The sequence below is a fragment of the Thunnus maccoyii genome, chromosome 15 (genome assembly GCF_910596095.1).
Source record: "Thunnus maccoyii chromosome 15, fThuMac1.1, whole genome shotgun sequence".
In the NCBI taxonomy this organism is placed as follows: Eukaryota; Metazoa; Chordata; class Actinopteri; order Scombriformes; family Scombridae; genus Thunnus; species Thunnus maccoyii.
The window spans coordinates 18438462-18452069 of NC_056547.1; the positions used below are offsets into that span (position 1 = coordinate 18438462).

The window sequence follows — 13608 nt, forward strand, 5'->3', positions numbered from 1 at the left end:
GCAGAATACCATCACTCATAGCCCCCCACCCCACTCTCCCAACTCCCTCCCCCTCGAGCATTCACTGATTTCACTGTGTCTCGCTCGCAGGCAGTGATACTAACAATATGGGTAAAACAACTGTCATATTTCTCCTGTGTTGCTGTTGGTCATTGGCCACAGTAGATTCAGGGAATTACGTTACGCATCCATCTTAAACATGCTTACTCATAAACACACACCGGTAACTGACTTCTCAAGCTTAAGTGAGCGTCACATCCTCTCCTCTTATTTCACATCCTATCTTGTCAATATTCGCCGCACTCTCTGCCGCGCCTGGATCGATAAGCAAATGCTCCCCCCCCCCGGATCCGATCCCCGTTTGCGATAGCGATGCTCCTCTGTCACTCATCTCCATCCTTCAAGGACAGCCTGTCAACAGATGGTCGTATGAAGAATGGCAGAGTCCTATAAAGCCGGCCTCGTGGCAGAAGTGATGAGAGAGGCGGTGTCCGATCTCACCTGCCTCTCACTCCCGGAGATACATAGGTGACAAGCGACACCTTCAATCGATTAATGTTCCAAGGAACTGTCACATCAAACATACCAAGCACATGCTACAGTGAACAGTAAATAGGCTCTCATGAATTATTTGGAGATGTAAGATGGGACAGAATAGGGCCTCCTGCGTACATGTTCATGTGTCTCATTTGATTTGCAGCTTCAGTTAATGACTTAATAGCCAATAAAATCAGGAAATGTTACACGCATACATGTACTTTTATAATTTCATTTTTACCTCTGACATTGGACTGTAACATTCAATAGATACATATGAGCTGTATACATGCATAATTATTATTCATACACACATATATTCCTCTATTCTAGATCCATTTGGAGTATTCATGATTTCCACACACGACTTTTTTTACACATTTGATCATGTCAGGCGGGCCAAGCACTGAGGTCACCCATGACCTTAGAATAGAGTCAAGAGGCTTACTCCACTATTCATCCTGTATCAGGCTACAGGTGGTCAGCTTGAGGGAAGAGCCTTAGCATCTTAATCTGAGCTCAAAGTCCTTTACACAGCATTAGCAAGTGAGATGAGTAACCATCAGCCTATCGCTGATTAACTGGAGCTGCAACCCTTAAGCCTGAGCCTTAAAGATTCAACTGTATATCTTGGATTTATGATTATTTTGATGATTACTGATTCTGGCAGAGCAAGTTACTCTGCCCTCACTTTTTTTTTTTTTTTGCTGTCTGCTTTAGCTCTTTCCTCACTTTCTGTTTGTACATCTTGTTCTACCTACTATAACACTTGTCTATGAGGTGCGATTCTGGAAAAGTCAGACCAAACTGTACAAGGGAAACCTTAGAAGAGAAAGCATTGTGTGTGTGTGTGTGTGTGTGTGGGTGAGTGGGTGGGTGAGTTGTCCGTGTGCACAGTGGATTGAAATACCCGCGGCGAGTAAATGAAAGCCTCTGCCTCGGAAAAAGGAGCAATTCAGCGGCAGTGCACGTATGATTGAATGCTCACGCGGGGCAATCCAAATGTTGAACACAGGAAAGGTTGAATGCTTGCACAGTGGTTTTAGTGGCGGTGTGCATCCACAATCAAGCTCTCAGACAAGTCCAAACATCAAATCTTGTGAATGAAACTTAAATACACGTCACGATGCAGGTGAAAGGATGTGTGTGTGCCGATGTTTGCTAGTGGAGGATCTTTATATGTTTATACAAGTAATACATCCTTTTAATCACACTAGACCTGTCATCAGCCCCTTCAGTCCACAATTGCCTCATACTTGAAAATGTCCCGGTCAGTGAAGCCAAATACAGATATGAGAATGGCAGAGACTGAGAAAACGGACAAGTAGAAGGTCTAAATGACTGGCCTGAGACAAGAGTGATGTGTTGGGTTGTTGTGCAAGGCTACCAAGCATAAACAGAACATCAGTCAGTCAGTCTGTGTGGGTGGTTGACTGGGTGTGTACATGTTGGCATTGGCTATGACATGATTGACACGTTAGATCAGGGGCTGCAGCAGGCCTTAAGCTATTAGGGAGGAGGCGACCACCACATCACTCACCTGTCTGAAGGCCAGTTAGTGGGCATAGTATGTGATGATGTGCAGTTTCACACAATACGAGTGTGTAGAGTATGTAGAGAGAGAGAGAGAGTGTGCGTGTGTGTGTGTGTGTGAGTCTAGCATTGCACAGATGATGAATTCTTCCCCTTTCATTGGACTTTTTGTTCTGAGATTTTGCTAGTAACGTCAATAAACAACTCATGCAGGAAATATACAATAGAAAGTGCATCCTCTGTACTTTTATACTGATTAAAGTGCAATTTTGTTTTGATAGGCTAATGATGAAATATTGAACCAATCACGCGTTGTCAGTGAGACACCATAGCCCACAAAGTGAAAGTTACAGAATTGCTTTTATAGAAATTAGAAAAGAGTATAGTAGCTACATGTAGCTCTCACTGCATTACTTGCTAATAGTTGTACATACTTAAATGGTTTGTATATTAAAAATACTATTTTATTATGGAATTAATTATGTTAGTATAAAATATTACAAAAAGACCTCCATTCCTTTTGAATTTATTTTGTTTTATTTGCCTATTTTATCTCTAAATTTCTATGTACAGTAAACAGTAACAGGTAACAGGGGGAGATTTTTCCTTATTCCCATCATTATTTGTAGTATCAGTTCCACACAAGGTTTTATTTCTCATCATGTTCCATATTTCTATGTTAAGTTCCCACAGAAGAAAGCATGTCAAGAATGATCACTGTAATGGGGGTTAAAGTGCCTCAATTACTCCTCTGGATTCTTCTCATATCTACATGTACTTGTATTGTGTCCATCAGCCTCTGCCTCCTATCCTCCAGCCTCTGCTTTGACCCCCAGCACACAAACACACAAGCATGCGCACAAGCATGCATGCACACACACACACACTCGTAGCTAATGTGTCTCATCTCAAATAGCTCTCAGCCATTTGGAAAAATGAAAAACCAATACCTTGTAAAATCGATTGTGATGCCCACCTTCAAGTGTGTGTGTGTGTTTTGTGTGTGTGCGGAGGATAAGTTTCCTGTATAAGGTGGAGCCTCCTCCTACATTCAGTCTACTTATTTCTTTGTTTTTTATGTACGCCAGTAGGGTGGAGTGATAATCTAATTTGACTGTGTATTGATTTTTGAATGGAATAGTATCATGATTACACATTGTGCACACATTATTACACACTACATTTTCATTAAAAACTAACAAAATGAGTAATTTACATTGTTTTTTACATGTGAAGATTTTTTCTAATGTAATGCAGAGCATTAGAACATATTTTTGTGTATTTTTTACATTATTCTGTACACATTTTCCATATTGTGATATTTAATAATAATTACAAAAATGTTTTAATTCATATTGTGATATATGAATATTGATTTTCACCATGTCTCCCAGGCCTGTATGAGAATTTATGAGAGTATTTATGGGATCAACTATGTGTGTGTGTTTAAAGCGTGAAAAAGGGAAAGCCTGAATTTGTAGGTATGTATTTGTGTAGTCCTATTGTACTTACTGTGAATACTAGAGTGTGAACATACACACTCCTGCCTAAGCACATGTAGGAGGCTGTAATGTCTGCAGTCTTACTGTGATGAGTGTGAACCTGAAGCCACTGTGTTCTGTGTGTGTGTGTGTGCTATTAGAACATCTGATCTCTCCCCTAGTAGACAATACATGTAGCATTATGTTCTCCATCACTCTCATATTGCACAGCCAAATTGCAGTGGAGTTGAGTAGCTTCCCTCCTCTCCATTTAACCCCCAACTTTGAAATGAGATGACTTTATTGTGCTCCCTCGCTTCCCTTTCCATAATTGGAGACTATGATTTGCTGTTTTCCACCAACACACGCTTGACTGAGCCATATGATAATCCAGTATGGTAGATATGCATAAATGGATGCACTGTCTGCACACACTTGTGCACCCCCCGCCCCCCCCCCACACACACACCAACTTCACTATGCAGTTTAAGATGAATACTCAGATGCACACATAGCTCTTGATGACGTGCATATGTCTCCCATCTCATCTTTTCTTCTTTCCCTTGTTCATATTTCTTGTGTTTTTTGTGCCACTCCCTCCACTGTGTCTCCATATCTGACTCTTTTATCACCACTGGGCCTCTCACTCAATTCCTCCACCGTCTACCTACAATATTCATCTCTTTCTTCCTCCTCCATCCTGGGTGCTAATGAGTTCTGGATGTGGTCGGTGTGGGGTCCAAAGCTTCCCCCTCACTGCCGTCTCTCCAGCTGGGCTCTCCCACGATGCACCAAATGCCTCTCTTGAATATTGAATAAACCCCAGGACCACCTCCGTGCTTCCTGATCAACAGCACTACTATTACCTAGCTATTACTCCACACGGGGTCCCGGGGCTCCGGCAGGATGGATGGGCTTTGACTCTGTTGTGTTGTGGGCGAAGGTAGAGATAATAGGCATGGGTGGGTTGAGTGTTTGAAGTTGTTTGATACTATCCCTTGCGATTAGGAAACCTTTTTTTTTTCAGTTTTATAACTTGCTTGAGCTGCCTCAAAGCCCCTCTCAGAAGTCTGTTATTTTGGGATGCATCCAGTCAAGGTCTGACATGAATGCATAAAATTCACAACAGCTTCAGATTACGTCTCAAAAATATGGGCCTTCATTGTGTTTTGGATTTAGGAAAATTTATTTTAAAACACACTCATTCCTCCATTTGGGGGATCAGTCATTTTTCTAGGGCTGCAACAAACAATTATTTTAATTATTGATTAATCTGATGATTATTTTCTCAATTAATCATTTTGTCAATAAAATGTCAGAAAATAGTGATAAATACCTGTTAACATTTCCTAAAGTCAAAGGGGATATCTTCATATCTCTTACAACAGTCCGAAACTAAAATATATTCAGTTTACTATTAATGAATAAAATGATTATTTGGTTATTGAAATAGTTGCTGATTAATTTTCTGTCGATCATCTAATCGAGTAATCCACTGATTGTTGCAGCTCTAAATTTTTCAGAACATGTAGTCTTGAAACTTAATCATAAGCAGATCACTCAGTGATGATCTTATTTAACTGAATTTATTATGATAGGACAACATTGTCTCGTCTGGTTTGCTAATTGTTTCACTTTAGGAAAAAAATGAGACGAACAGAGACTTGGATTATTTAGCCTACTAACATTTTATTTTTGTAACATGCACTTGTTTTGGTGGCAGAAAATGTCATAAAATCTTTTTGCCTGGTGCCAGTGTTGTCTCTTTATATGACACGGAGGATTTGCTTGCTGCAGACTTCTTCCCTGACAAACTAATATTTGCCATTGGTCTCAACATCACAAGTATTAGGGGAAGTCATTCATCACTTTATGTGCGACCTTTGTGTGACCTGCTGATCATGTCTTATCGATAACCCATAAGCCTTTGCTGTAGCACAATTCCATTGCACCACACACCAGAAAACAGGATTGAATAGTTCAAGTGAATTGTTCAAAAAACAGATTCACATAGAATGACATTGAATTGTAATAGAATTTGTGAGAGGAAAGTGGGTTTTAAAATGCAGTGTTTATTTTTACATATTTTGTTGGTTGCCAGCATGTTGTTGAAATATTGATCATACTATTCCATCAAACTTATGGTCTTAATGACACTTGTCCCTAGATACTTGAGCAAAGAGTGAGATCTTGTTTCTAAGTACTTGCTATTGGATAAGGGATAAACATTGGTGGAGTAACATTAAATTTCCATAACTGGAACTAAGTGGAAGAATTATTATAGAATAAATTCTATTTGTCTCTCACTCCTCTCAGTATGAGGCATATACACAGTATGTGTGTGAGTCTGTATTTTTGTGTATTTAGAATAAATTGGTGACACCATCAGATGACAAATCCACGGTTTCAAATTAGTCAGTGATGTCACACCTTATCTATAATAAACATGAAAGGCATGAGCAAAGCACTGTGAGTGAGCTGATATTTACCTACCATTCATTTTTTATCTAGCTTCTCCATGATAGCCACTTCATTATTCAAAGGCCAACCACACAATTAGCACCAGCCGATCCTATTGCAAAGTAGTCCCGCTAGGACCAATCAATGCTATTAGATCCATCAATGTGATTAGACACACTCCTGCATCTTCCTTATTTCTCCTTCTAACTGCTTGCGCTAGGAAAGGTTGTAAGGCTTGCTGCCTTTAATTTATGCACCATTGAATCACAATCCCACGCCAAATCAGGCAGGTATATTGCAGAAGACATAAACAGAGACATTTTGCAGTGGATGTTGGTGATAAGGGCTTTAACAAGACAATCTGGAATTTCTGTGTAAGTGCACAAAGTAGTGAGTATGTGTTTGTTCGTGTTTTTTCTCAAAGGTGACTTGTATCTAGGTCTTTAGCTATAACAAGCTTCTGTGGTCTGTTGGGACATACAGGGCAGCTCCTGAATCAGCACCCTGGACAGCGGTCGTGACAAGTTTTGCAAGTTTTGCAGCTCTTCAAGGAATCAGTTTATGATTGGCTTCAAAAGTTTAAATGTCATCCACTGACATGGATTAGTCATGGAATTTGAAACACAAGTGAATCAGCAATAAACATCTCACCTTGCTCTCACTCAATCCATCTCTTTGCACTTCTTATTTTCTATTCTGGTCCTCTCTCTCACTCTTTGTCAATGCATAAACATAAAACTAGTTTGATTGTGACTTCAATAAGCCCAATTGCAGAAGCAGCAAAGCTTTTGTACTCACTTCAAATAGAATGTGATAAGCGACTGTGTGTACAGAATGTCTGAACAGATCACCACTGAGATGGCATCAGTGATTCACCTGAAGTCTTCACAAAAACGTCATGTCTCAGTGGGACCAGACACATCCTCAGTTGTATTACCAAGAGTTTCAGTGACCTTGTAGTGAGATGAGAGGGAGAAGCTGCCCTGAGCCTATTGCCACAGTTTTAATTACTACTGGTGAAGGAAGGCTGCTGTATTTTGTGTGTATCAGAGAGATCTGCAGTTAGAGAGTGTGCAAACGCATGTGCCTTAAACTGTGCGTGATCTGTGTGTACGTGTACGTTGCATGTGCAAATCTGACACTGGTCTAGGGCTCTCCACCAAAGACTATCCTATTTGGGCCGGCCCTCTTTGAAAACCTCTTACGTAAGCCACTACTCTCAGATGTGTGATATCATAGAACTATTTTTGGCTTTTCCTCTGAAAAAAGGCTGTTCAGAGTTAGATAAAGACAACTGTAGCCTATTCTTTAAATAATACATTGGAGCTTCCTTTCATCTCCACTGTCTTAAGACACAGTCCTCACAAAATGGTGCTAGCTGACTTGGATTGACCTCTAGACTTGGGCTTCTTGGAGATGTCAGAGAAAAAAATCATTCATTTTATCTCAGTAAACTAAACAGAGACTGACCTGGATTCAGTGGCCATACAGAAATGAGATATTTCTGTCACTGTCCTAGATTTCTTTCTGAGATAAAAACAGATAGAACTGTTATATTTGCCTAATGTTATTGATTGAACATTTTGATTCACAGCAAAGGGACCAATTGGATTCTATGTAGCTAAATATCCTGTCACTACATAACTGACCAAATTAGACATGAACTGGTGTGATGTACACATGTATTCACATGTATTCATCTTGAGTCAGTTTGATCGTCAAATATAACAGTAGATGCTTACATGTCACGGCCTTTGCTCAAACACATCTGATGGCCTCTTATTCACTGAACCTGAAGGGTTACTGCATGACAATAACCAATGAAAATGTAATTACTCATAGTGCCTCATAAAAACTCCTTATAGAACAATTTGGTGAATTTAATCTGAGGATTTATTTTATATATTGGCTCGTTGTTGGTTTTATGTTTTTAAGCTTTATCACCAACCTTTCACTGACCTCATAAAGTACTAATGAAGTCTGAAGTTGTTCTATTTTGCCCCCCTGGCTCTGTCAAAGTAATTACCAACAGTCTTGGCAACCTGTCCACCTTTGTCAAACCTCATGTCAAAAACCTTGGTGTGATATTTGATTCCACCTTTAAATTTGACAAGCAAGTTAATAAAGTAGTGAAAGCTAGTTTTTTCCAGCTTCGTACTATTGCCAAAATCAAGCTGTTTCTCTCTTTCAAAGTTCTCAAGAGAAAAATCATCCACACCTTTACATGCTCCCGCCTGCAACTAGTCCAGAACACTGCAGCCAGGCTCCTGACAGGTACATGGAAGAGGGACCATATTATACCTATCCTGGCCTCTCTCCACTGGCTGCCTGTAAGGCTCAGAGTTGACTTTAAGGTTCTTCTGTTTGTTTATAAATCCCTAAATGGACTGGCGCAGACCTTCTAACCCCTCATTCTACCTCCAGGTCTCTCAGGTCGGCTGATGTGGGGCTCCTGGCTGTCCTGCGATCTAAAATTAAGCTCAGGGGTGACCGCGCCCCTGTGTTAGACCATGGAACAGCATTCCCTCCCCTATCAGACATCCCCCCTCCATCGAGTCATTTAAGTCCAGGTTCAAAACTTACTTTTATTCACTTGGGTCTGAATCCTCCTGATGCGGCTGATTTTTGGTTTGTGCCTATCCCCATGTGTTATCTATTTGTGCCTACAAGCTGTGTGCCTTGTTGTTTGTGTCAGTGTTTCTTGTATTTGTGATTTTAGCTACCCGTTCTGGTCTGAACAGCACTATGGCCAATGTTGGTTGTTTTTAAATGTGCTTTATAAATACATTTGACTTGACTTGACTAATAGCAAAAGGGTCATTGCTTGCATTTGCTCATGACTCTGTGAAATCGACCAATTATGTTGTTTTCCCTCCAAAAGAAACCCAAATGGATAAGCTTCTACAAAGCTTTAAGTTCAGCATGTGTGTATATTGGTCAATAAATGCTGTAGTTGTACAGGGATTCTCAGTTCAGTGTAGTTGCTTTAACAGGAGCAAAAACAACTTCTCTGAAAGGAGCAAAACCCAGGCGAACCTAAAACACGTGAGTGGAAAGGGATGAAGTTGTGGAGCCTTTTATGACTACAAGGTCTTGAGGACTGGTGCAATCAATTTGCTTTGAGAAAATCACTAGTTCTTATTAGAGATCCATAGGAGCATCTCCCAGTGTGGGTGTAGCAAACAGCCTTAGCTAAACGGAGATTAAGGCAACGCTGGAAAGACCCCTTGAAGCCCTCTAAGACTGGTGGGTGATTTTGGATTTAGCAGTGGTAGCAAGATAAAGGCCTTTCTTCCTGCTTAATTGATGGCTGTAATCCATGTGTTGTTTTAAAAGCCCTCCTTGTTGATGTGAGAACACAAACCCCTGTGGGTCTGTGCAGAAAGTGGTGATTTAGTAGGCCAAACTGAGGATTTTCCCACTGGTTGGGTGAAGATGTGTAGATTTGGGATCCACTGAAAGGACTCTCAGGGTGATGGTATTAAAGCAGATGAGGGGGTTAATAAAGGCAAGTCTACAATTTGGGTATAATACATTTTCTGATATTGTAGAAACAGTATATAGGGATCACAATCTTACTGTCAATGCAGAATCTTTGGTTATCTTTAATGGTACCTGTATTAAAGAAGCCAAAAACACTATTTAGATTTGACAGTATTACTGCCCAATACCATTAAATCAAGCTAAACTGTACCGTCATAGTTATCATGCTATCTTACAGCATATAGTATTCCTGAAATTGTCAGTCCTGCTATCTAAAAATGACATTTGGTCTCCTTTGATCTTTTAGTGAAAGACTTCTCTCATTTGTGTCATTCTAAGTCATTTCCACTCTTTTCAACCATGTTACAGTACATTCTCAGTGGTAATCAGGCTTTAGATGGATGTACAATTATACCAGCCGCACTGTGATTAATGAGTAGTGAAGATGTCTGGAAGTCGATAGAGGCTTAATGAGAAGATCACAGTCATCCATGAAGTTAGGAGGTGCTTGAACTCCTCAAGGCTTTAGCACACTTTTAGGAAATCTACTGGTGTACCTCTTGGTCTCGGTCAGAATTATAATATCCTTGTGTTGATCGCTATCATGAATCACAAGTTCTGCTTAATCTCTACAAAGTATGTAATTAACCCTGCACTGATTCATATCGCTCATTAAATTAACACAGATAGGACATTGAAAATAGAGCACGGTGTCTTATTACCTCAGCTCAGCTGTGAGGTAGCCTCAGAGCCGACGTGCCTAAAACATTCACTATGTTTCAGACATCTGCTCTGAATGTTATGCATGTTTACAAATGCGGTTTGTCAAAGATGTCCGCACCACAGACGTGTCTGGACCTTTTCTTACATGCTCTGTCTTGAGTACAATTAATTGAGAAAAGATAGACTTAAGATAATTAAAAAAACAACAACCACAAGTTGGTTTTTATAGCATCCTACAAAGATAATACTCTGATGCTGCCAGTAACAGTTATTCATGAAACAATTTGAACCAAATATAAGAAGTGTGAATTAAACAGTAAAGTGACAGATTTTTATCTATTCCAGTGCAAGCTGGCTGTTGCATTGTACGCTGTACAGGCTAGCAAATTCTAATCTTAATGTAGAAATTAATTACAGCTATTTTTGCCTCTGGAGAAAATTAGTGACCTATTGTTAAAAATATGCTACAAAGTGGAAAAGAGAGAGAGAGCAAAGCTTGATTAGTATGGAAATGACAAATGAAAGGTGGGATGGGTGGAGAACAGTTGTGACTGTGGGTGGTGATGGTGTGTGTGTGTGTGTGTTTTGATAGAGGGAAGGCTTAATTCTTTATATATTTTAAAGATGCAACTGTGCAGTGGAAAAGCACCAAAGAGAATTACCACGCCAAAAACATGGTATAACCCCAATGGCATACAGATGTCGACACTCTCATGAACATGCTTTAACTATATTAATTGCTCAATTAATAATAACTGCTTTCACCAGACCAGTATCAGCTTAAGTTACACACTCAAACTTTTCCAACTATATTTCATTCAAGTGAGGGTATTAAAAGTTTGCCTTTCAAAGTTCTGTAAGAGTGTCTCTTTTTTGTGAACATGAATTGATTTACAGGAGTCGTGCTTCAGATGTGCTTAGGTTGCAGTGGTTGAACTGGATAATAGGTGTGTCTATAAAAGGCAATTAGTGTTTGAGGTTCAGCACATTTTATTCTTAGGTGTGTGTGTGTGTGTATGTGTGTGAAAGATGAATCAGATTCAAACTGCTTGAATATGATGAACGGAAATGCTTTTAACTTACCATCCATCTTACCATACAAAGATAAATCATATTGCTAAGCTGTTTTTCTCTCACCATCAAAACATCCATAAACACACACGAACAGGGACTCACACACATATTCATACTTCTAGACACACGCACGCACACATACACACACACATACACAGGCACAGTAGCCAGATCGAAAGGTCATGCATACAGGGGTCATCAATTCCACGCAGTATTTACAGATCTATTTACAGTTACACTTTGAAGGTGCTATGTTGCTGACATTTCAAATAATCTAAAAGAGTTGATTTTTCACGCACCTTTACACTATAAAAAGTGTGTGTGTTGGTCACAACCATACTGCCGTGGTTAAATTCCTGACATGACAGAAGCCACAAATGACCAAAGCAAGGACAGACCTGAGATCTGTCATGAGTGCATTAGTCTCAGTGACACAGTATACTATACAGTGCTACTGCACCAGCAGCTCAAGGGACTCCAGCATAATCTGACAGGCTGTTGCCAGGATTATTTATGACTGTAGTATTTAACCCTCACTGTTTTTCTCTTTTCTCTCTCTACTTCTTATTCCTTCCTCTTATTCTCTCTCTCTCTCTCTCTCTCTCTCTCTCTCTCTCTCTCTCTCTCTCTCTCTCTCTCTCTCTCTCTCTCTCTCTCTCTCTCTCTCCCTTCCAGTTGTCCTTTGCAGCAACAACCCCAGTTCTGGCGGACAAGAAAAAATACCCAAACTTCTTCCGCACTGTCCCGTCAGACAACGCTGTGAACCCAGCTGTGGTGAAGTTCCTGAGCTACTACAACTGGAGCCGTGTGGGAACCCTCACACAGGATGTTCAGAGGTTCTCAGAGGTGAGTCCCTCTTTAAAGAGCCTTAATTTTAAACTGTAAACTTTTGCAAAAGTTGCAAAAGGACCATGAGATAGTGTGGTGACATGCTACAGCCCAGAGAGCACACACAGGAAATGTAGACCACTCTTTACGTATCCTGAATGATAGTAGGAATGACGCAAAGTGATTCTTCTCCGTCTGAAAACTGCATCTTCAGTTTTCGATGTGCTGTTCCATGATTAGTTTACTCATTACATCTACAGTATAAGGTTTCAAAGTCAGAGTCAGTGTTGGAAATGGCAGGAGAAATTCATACAGATAATTGTTTCTTTAGAAATGTAACATATATTCATGGTACTGTTTCATTAAAATATGCTGTTACTGTTCCTCCTCCTGCGCTGTTATAACAATACATACCTCAACCAACTGGATTATTTGGAAGTTAACATTACATGGTCAAACAGACTCACCACTTCTAGCTGAGAAAACAGAGATAATTGCACAATATTTATAATTAAGCTGAAATTGACCCTTAAAAAAAAAGATATTTCTTTATTGTGCATAAATACTGCATTTATAAAAGTTTCACAAGTCAAGAAAGTAGAACAGATACATGAATTTAAAACGTAGCAGAGCAGTTAATACTCATGTGCAGTAAATATTTAATAACATGGCTTTGTATTATCATCTTTGCCACACACAGTCCTGACAGAGAACCAGTAATATCCATTAGACATTTATTGACTGTGCTAAAATGGAAATAATGTGTTTACAGGTGGAGTTTTTAAGGTCAGTGTAGTTTTATTCATTCTAGTCTTAATAGTAGAAACTTTGTTGTGTCCTCAAGGTGAAGGTTAACTAAAATAAAAGAGTAAAAATACATTCTCAGACAGGGGCATGTACTGATACAGCCAGAGACTGAACAATGATTGGCAGTTGTTTTATTTTACCATTATCATTCAGATGATGCTAACATGATTTGAGTAGGTAGCAATCAATTAAATTTAACCGATTCTCCACTAGTTGACTGAATTAATGCCTTTCCACCCACGTGAAACTCCTTGTTGGATTCTGGGGGAAATGTGAATATTAACATTTTGAAACTAGAGCTTAATCCTTCCAGTTACACATCGTTTCATGTCTTCAGTAATGAATAAAAACAATTTGCTGGCTGGAAAGAATAAAAATTTTCTTTGCAGCCACTTTTGTGCCACGGATGAGAGCAGATGTTAGAGTACAGCTTTTGTAATAAATGAATGTTTACATATGAGATTTTGCTACATTATTCACTTACTACATTCCATCTGGTGTGTAGTTTTATGTCATTTTCCCCATTAAATAAGCAGAAAGCACGATTCAGCTTAAATTACTAGTGCTGGGAGAAGTCAATTGTGGAAAGATGAAGAATATTATCTGTGTTGACTCAGCACTCGTAGCTAACTCTCTCATGACATTGTTGGCAATGAAATTCATCTTAAAGCTACAGGACTCA

At 39.5% G+C, this 13608-nt stretch overlaps 1 protein-coding gene across 2 annotated transcripts in view; it reads left to right on the forward strand.

Moving 5' to 3' along the window:
* gabbr2 (gamma-aminobutyric acid (GABA) B receptor, 2) overlaps positions 1-13608 on the forward strand; it is a 190741-nt gene that overhangs the window by 89406 nt on the left and 87727 nt on the right. For both annotated transcript variants that reach the window (XM_042435126.1, XM_042435125.1), the window contains exon 3: positions 11967-12137. In XM_042435126.1, the coding sequence (XP_042291060.1) occupies positions 11967-12137 (171 nt within the window). The remainder of the gene's footprint in view (positions 1-11966; positions 12138-13608) is intronic.